A 7,581-nucleotide genomic window follows, 5' to 3' on the forward strand; every position below is an offset into this window, starting at 1 on the left:
TACTTTTGGCAATATAGTGTATGCTGCATATGATCTTTGCATTGCCATGAATTCCTAATTGTACACCATCACCCATATACAAAGTAAATATAGTGCACCACAATGCACAGATGTGAATGCTCTATGCTGGTGCAATTTTTTTTTCCTGTGCTGAAATGTGTGAAGGACTCATTCAACTTAAAACACATCAACACATGAAAATGTGTGATGTGAATGCGTATGGTGTAAATAGTGTGCAACCTCTGCAGAATCGCCCATTAGATATACCATAAGTGTTGTATAATTGCTTACCAATCTGCACCAGGTGTATGTGGATAGTAGAGCAAGATTTACTGTATGTTAAACAGTAGACATTTTACAAACACTAGATACAGCTTTCTTCATCTGGTATAAATGAGGTAATAATGAAGTAGACATAACTAGGAAGCTGGAATCAGAAACCTATAATGTATTCTGGTATCACTGTCCAGGCCTTTGCATATTTTATGAAGAGAAGTCATAGACTGACTTGACACAATAGCTTTATCTCTGAAATGTTCTGGTGGTATCAATGACACTCAGATATCCACTTTCTGTGAAGTATATATTACACAATATCATCCGTGACAGCTGGTCACATGATCTCCAAATAAAAGGTCTCAAACAAGTCTCTCTAGAAATTCTGCCATTGTGGTCATAACCAACGATGGCGTACATAGCTAAATCCTTCTACGACCTGCAAGCCACAAATCTCGAAGGGGAGAAGGTAGATTTCAATGTGTTTAGGGGAAGAGTAGTTTTGATAGAAAATGTTGCCTCACTTTGAGATACAACCATTAGGGATTACAAGCAGCTTAATGAGCTGCAAAACAGATATCCACGACGGCTTGTTGTACTGGGATTTCCATGCAATCAGTTTGGCTACCAGGTATGTAATTCTGTAAATATACCGTACATGTCTTATGTGGTTACATCATTCACAAGGCACAGTGCATCTAAAGATCAAAACATTCAAACTGGATGAATCTGTGCCAGGTGAACATATAGAAGAGATCACAATGATTTGTCTGTAAAATATGCAGTTTATTTTCCGTACTCAGAACTGGCCCATCATCACTTGGGGCAATCTGGAGAGCTCTATCCAAGGTGGGCTTCTACAGGTAAATTCAAGGCTTCTACCAAGAGAACTCTGCTAATACTACCTTTACTCTAATAATGCTGTTTGCCTGGCTGTTGCCGACCTTATCTGGAACAAGCAGGCAGCCAGGGAAGGAAAGACAGAATTTCCACTATAAAGACTTGTTGTAACTCATTGATTAAGAAGGGATTGAAATATTTGGACCAACTCAACATCCAGGCATTTTCAAAAGGAAAGTTCAGTATCAGCAGCCTGTATGTTTTCTTGGTAAAATGTTCCTTTTAAAGTGTTCATCAAATATATTCTGTCAATAGATGTCAGAGAGAAAATTGCACAGGTACCTGTGGTGGGTGGGGGCAACAAGTCAGGAATGGGCCGATGTAATATTTCTGCACATACATATGGATAATTTTAGGATGGCTCAACAGTATTTTCCAATAATAGTGTAGTATAAGCATCTACAGTACATTCATAGCTATAATTTAAGTGAATTATTTAAAATGACACTAAACAATGTCTCTTTTGTTAAAAATAGTCCAAACACAACCACTGCTTAATAGCTCTGTAATCTATTTTTCCTGAAATTATTTCTTACTTTGTTTTTTGCCTCCTTGTAACATCCTCTGTGAGCGCTCAAATCTCTCCTTCTTCCCCTCACTTCCATTTGGAATGATCAGTACATGTGAGTTGTGTTCATGTACACTGCTCTGTGCAAACTACAAATCCCATGGTCCATCTAGGGAGCAAGTAAGAGATGGTGGCTATGTTCCCACATACAGAGGGACCATGGAGAATGAACATAGCTGCCCTCCAACAGACAATCATATCACAGCAAATTGGAGATTTGGAGGAGGCTTACAGCAATAGAACGGACTTTTTGAGTAAAGTACATATTTGAATAGATTTTTTTTCTTAAATCAGAGTCAACTGTCATTTTAAGTAGTCCCTCACACTATAGAGAAGTCAGTCTCAGCGTTCCATGGATTCCTAAGGTTCTTCCAGAGTTTGCTAGGGGTCTCCTTGATCCATAGCTGATTGACCTCCCATTTGATGATACCTGCATAATGTGGGGTCAATGCCACTTGGTAGAGCCAGTTGCATGAAGCCAATTTAACTTTTTTGCTGTCCAGGGGGGGTTGCATTTTTCCCGCTGACCACCAATGTAACAGTTTTTTTTCTCATGGACCACCAATGAATTGGTTTTATTAAGGGTTCCATGAGACCTGGAAACTATTTCAAGGATTCTTCTGGGGTTAAAAGGTTAAGAAAGGCTGCTATAGAGTTACTGTAGATTTTGTTATCCTCCCAGATCAAATCTGAAGCAAAATCCACTTTAGTCTATTGGCACCTTTACTGCAGACCTTTTCATATCTATTACCCAACACATGTGCTAGACAGGCTTCTTCTGTGCACATTCAACCTTTCAATGGGACACAGAGCATGCAGAAGAATAGGACGACTGCTGCTTAGGCAAACGATACTCTGCTTTACAATGCATCCATTGGTAAACAGTCAAGGCCACATGCATCAGGTAATAATAGATTGTAACATAAAAGAACGCTTCTAAGGGCTATTACTAGCTATAGTCAAAACTGTATTTAGATTGAAAAGATGTACGTTTCTTCTGATTTTCCCCTATACATTAATATGCTAATAGTATGGCAGAGCTACAGATACATTAGTGATACTCCTACAAGACACAAAACTATACATGCTTCTGTAGTTTCTGGCAAATTGGTACACAGTTCAGTAGGCATGCATATCAATTGTCACCAGGGTTTCTTTTCTCAGAGAATAGGTGCAGGAACTCAACCACACAGGGAAAAGCAACAGGTTTGCTGTAGTGTCCCCTTCTTGGTACAACCTACTCCCCTCTCCTTCATTTCTCTGCTGTTCCGCGCAGCCGCTAAAAGCGCAGAGCAATAGCCACTATATTTGGTCATAAGAGCATGGTACTCACTCCCTGCGCTCTCGTTGATAGGCCCTGTCATGTTGGGCAGCAAATTGAATTCTTAGCCCTGTGTAAGCTCTGACTCGAGTAACTTGGAGCTTACACAGGGATTTCTTTCCTCACTCCTTGTAAATGAATGGCTCAGAGGGGAACTGAAGGAAAGGTAAGTATGTGCTGCTGGAGAGGGAAGCATTAAAGTGGTTGTAAACCATTACATATACCCAGTGCAGTGACTATCCTCAGGTGATGAAACAAATCCTCCTACATAAGTTGTACTTGCTTATCTATAGCCTTCTCTCCTCTACTATTGTTCAAAGTGCAGAATTTGTATAGCTTCTATGAGCTTTCAGAATGCAGGTGGTGGGGAGCTGAAGTTACACACTGCAGAGCTCAGTGAGGAGAACTCTGAGAGCTGATTAGAGGAAAGGGACACATTGCAACCAGTACATTTTTTTCTTGTATGTGTGCCCTGACATCCACTCCCTGCTCATCACCACTAGTTCCAGGTCCACAGTGCCACTTCCGCTGAATATCCAGGAAGTAGTGTGCTCCCTGTGCTCGTTAAAGTGGAGCTCCACCCAGAAGGAGAAGTTCCACTTTTTAGACTGGTCCCCCGCTCCCCATTAAGGATTGGCACCTTTCGGGAGTGGGAACCCGAAATTGACAGGTACCCGCTCCCACTTCCTCTGTGATCGTCTAGGCCCTCCCCGTTGTCTTCTGGGACATGTGACAGGTCCCAGAAGACTACGGGGCCATTCAGGAACCGTAGCGCTACTCGCGCATGCGCAGTGGGCACCAGCTGTGAAGCCGCAAACTGTCACAACCAGGTGCCCACACTGAAGATGCCGGCGCCTGGAACACCAGACAGCTGGTGAAACGGGTTGTGGGGAGGACACCGCGGGATCGTTGGACAGGGGAGTGGCTGTTTTTTAAAAGTCAGCAGCTACAGTTTTTGTAGCTGCTGACTTTTATTTTTTCACAGTGCGACTAGAACACCGCTTTAACTGCACAGTACAGCCAGGATAGTGGGGGCTCCTGGTGCTGTCAATCAGCAGCTGGAGGAAGGATCAGGGATGTGGCTTACCAGTGGGGCTATGAGCTATGGTGGATTCAAGGAGACTCATTCACAGAGGCAGCATAGAATGTGCACACAAAGAAAGTGCTGCCATGCCTGGCTTGATCAATGTGCAATAGAAAAGCAGGAGGACTGTCAGGATCACCAGGTATTTCACACAAGGACAGCAAAGCAATCAATAGAAGATATTTTTTTACACAATACATGGTACAACAGACACATATATGAAATTGTAGGGTAACATACACTTTAAATATACATACTTGAGTAGATTATTTTATTTTTAAAACAGAGTTTAGTGTCACTTTAATGTTTCAATGATCCCTACTTGAAGTTCTTTAACTACATCCTAAAAAGAGGATACTTTCCCAGCTTGGTAGAATATATTGGTTACTCATTCTAGAAAAGCCCTGTGTGTACAGGAAACTGATAGAATACCCAATATTACTTCCCGATTGGTTGTTATTTCATGTACATCACATGTCCGTGCCACGGAAGTATGCATGTACATGTGTATGTAGTTGCAGGGCACTCTGCCAGCTTGGCCAAGCCCACACCCTCAAAGACAATTAACACATCATAAAATGTACAATTAGAATGCAGAGAACAACATAATATATTTGCAGATGGCCATTGCTTGGCTATCCTGATGTACAAACACTCTCAGTACTTTTTAGGCATTGACCTGGAACAAGTCTGCTGATCAGTTGTTCTGATTTCACTTTGACATTCTAATTTCACGCTTGTTCCAGGTCAGTGACTCTAAACATATTCATGCCAGGTGTTTTTAAAGATACAGGTTTCCCTTAGCATAGCATGATGCTGAATATCAGGAGAGGACTGGAACCTTTTGGCCTGGGAGGGGGCGCATAAACAAAACCAACAGCCCTTTTTATGGTAGGGGAAGATTTCTGTGGGCTATAGAAAGTGTCCCACACAAAATGCCATTTATGAAAATCTTTATCCCAAAAGGAAAAAAAAAATTTCCTGTAACTGCTGAAAAAGTGTTAGCAGAAGTTCCATTTGTTAGTCCAGTCCATCTAAATCTGCTAGTACATCTAACACTACCTTCTTTCCAGACTGACAATGCTGCTGGTCAAAGGGGTCTCTGTTGTTGCTCAAGTGGAGGGGAATCCTACCAAGCCTAGCTTTAAGTTGCGAGTGGAGGGTCAGTAAAAAAAAAAGGCACTTGAGCTACGTTTTTACTGCTCCACCCCCCCCTCCCAGCTACAAAGGTGGCTAAGTGGGGTTATAAGTATGCTGCAGCAACCATGGTAAAAATGATTCCTCTGTGCTGTTCACCAAACACAACCCATTCAAGTGAATGGCACCACACAGCCACCATGTGCAATGCACACGGTTGTGCTGCAGTGGTGAGGGTCTCTAAGGGCTAATTCAGGGGTTTAGCAGGCAACATACCACTCCTTCACTGCCTGTCAAATACCCTCTGAAAAATGATCCACAACAGAATGTTCTTCAGAGGACGATCACTTGTGTAAATGACCTCCAAAGCAGGACGTGTGTTATCAGCTGGATTACCAGGTGAAGATAAAAGAACTATGTTTTTACAAATACAGCCATCACGTCTATGGCGGCAAGCTGCAATATATAACATTTTTCCTTTTGGGTTTACTGTTGCTTTAAACAAACACTTTTACAAAATATTAGTTTATGTTTCCCAACCAGGCTTTCATGAATCTATTAATACCTAAGTGTTTTAGGTGTGTGAAGATAAAAACTAGTTTGGATACTGAAATCTGAAGTAAGACTATAAATATTATGCATTTATTTGCAGGAAAACTGTAAAAATGAAGAGATTCTGAATTCCCTAAAATACGTTCGGCCAGGTAACGGCTTTGAACCTGGTTTCACCCTCTTCCAAAAATGTGAGGTCAACGGGAAAGATATTCATCCAGTCTTTGCTTACTTGAAGGACAAGCTTCCTGCACCTGATGATGAGCCATCTGGTCTGATAAGTGACCCTCGATTTATCGTATGGAGCCCTGTACACAGGTCTGACATATCCTGGAACTTTGAGAAGTTTCTAATTGGCCCAGAAGGAGAACCTTTTAAGCGCTACAGTAAAAGCTTCCAAACCATTAATATAGAACCCGATATCCAAAGGCTCCTAAAGCTTGCCAAATAAAGCCATTCATGACGTTTTCAGTCGGCAAATAACATTGGTCAGTTTTGTTTATTGGTTCTAACCAACATCTGTCTACTTTATCACCTTTAACTCCATTTTCAATATGTCCTATGGGGTAATGCGGAAGTATCAAAATAAAGGTTCAGTTCATCCAAAAGTGATATGTTGGGGTGCACTCACAATGGCAGTTTTAACCAAACCTGGGCATGGTTCACCCTCTTGGTCCAGTTCATTTGTGTAGTGTGAGTACTCCGAACCATGCCCAGGAACGGTTAAGAGTACCATGCCTGAGACAACTTGGAAGAGGTGGTCCTGGTAGCGGTTCACATATGATCCAGTACAGTTATTATTATTATTATTATACAAGATTTATATAGCTCCAACAGTTTGCTCAGCGCTTTACAATTTAACGGGAGACAATACAGCAATAATACAGTTCAATGTAAGAGGGTTAAGAGGACCCTGCTCCTTGGAGCTTACAATCTAAGAGGGAGGGGCTAGTGGTACAAAAGGTAGTAACTGTGGGGGATGGACTGGTAGGAGGAGTAGAAGATTCCATTATTAGCTGAGGGCAGGATAGGCTTCCCTGAAGAGATAGGTTTTCAGAGATCTCCTAAAAGTGAGCAGAGTAGGCGATAGTCTGATAAAATGGGGTAGAGAGTTCCAGAGGATGAAGGAAGCTCTGGAGAAGTTCTGGAGAAGGAGACAAGAGAGCTAGAAAACAGGAGGTCGTGCGAGGAGCAGAGAGTACGGTTTGGGTGATATTTGGAGATAAGATTGGTGATGTAATTTGGGGCAGAGTTATAAATGGCTTTATATGTTATTGTTAATGTTTTTAATTTTATCCGTTGGGCAATGGGAAGCCAGTGGAGGGATTGGCAGAGAGGGGTGGCTGATACAGAACGGTTAGTAAGGTGGATGAGTCTGGCAGCCGCATTCATGATAGACTGAAGAGGGGATAGCCTGCGATGAGGTAGGCCAATGAGGAAGGAGTTATAATACTCAAGGCGAGATATAACAAGGGAGTGAATAAGTTGCTTAGTGGTTTCCGAGGTTAGGAACGGTCGTATCTTGGAGATGTTGTGGAGGTGAAGTCTACACGATTTGGACAGCGATTGGATTTGGGGCTGAAAGGATAGATGGGAGTTTAGGGTTACACCTAGTACCCTGGCATGTTTACTTCAGTTTACTTCAGTATGAGTTCAAACCATACATGAGCACAGAACTCTCCATAGATGACGGAGCACAGAAACAAAGGTCACTCGTCTGGTTGGTCGAGTATATTTTTTAAA

The 7,581-nt window shown here is 42.0% G+C and overlaps 1 protein-coding gene across 1 annotated transcript; it reads left to right on the top strand.

Moving 5' to 3' along the window:
• The first annotated feature begins 685 nt into the window (after window positions 1-685).
• On the top strand, window positions 686-6,321 carry GPX2 (glutathione peroxidase 2). The gene is made up of 2 exons (XM_089691660.1): window positions 686-907; window positions 5,939-6,321. The coding sequence occupies exons 1-2, from the start codon at window positions 686-688 to the stop codon at window positions 6,287-6,289; spliced, it is 573 nt and encodes a 190-aa protein (XP_089547786.1). The 3' UTR covers window positions 6,290-6,321.
• Window positions 6,322-7,581: the final 1,260 nt, after the last annotated feature.

The sequence above is a fragment of the Staurois parvus genome, unplaced genomic scaffold (genome assembly GCF_062004578.1).
Source record: "Staurois parvus isolate SC_StPar_1 unplaced genomic scaffold, SC_StPar_1.0 ptg000568l, whole genome shotgun sequence".
NCBI classification, from domain to species: domain Eukaryota; kingdom Metazoa; phylum Chordata; class Amphibia; order Anura; family Ranidae; genus Staurois; species Staurois parvus.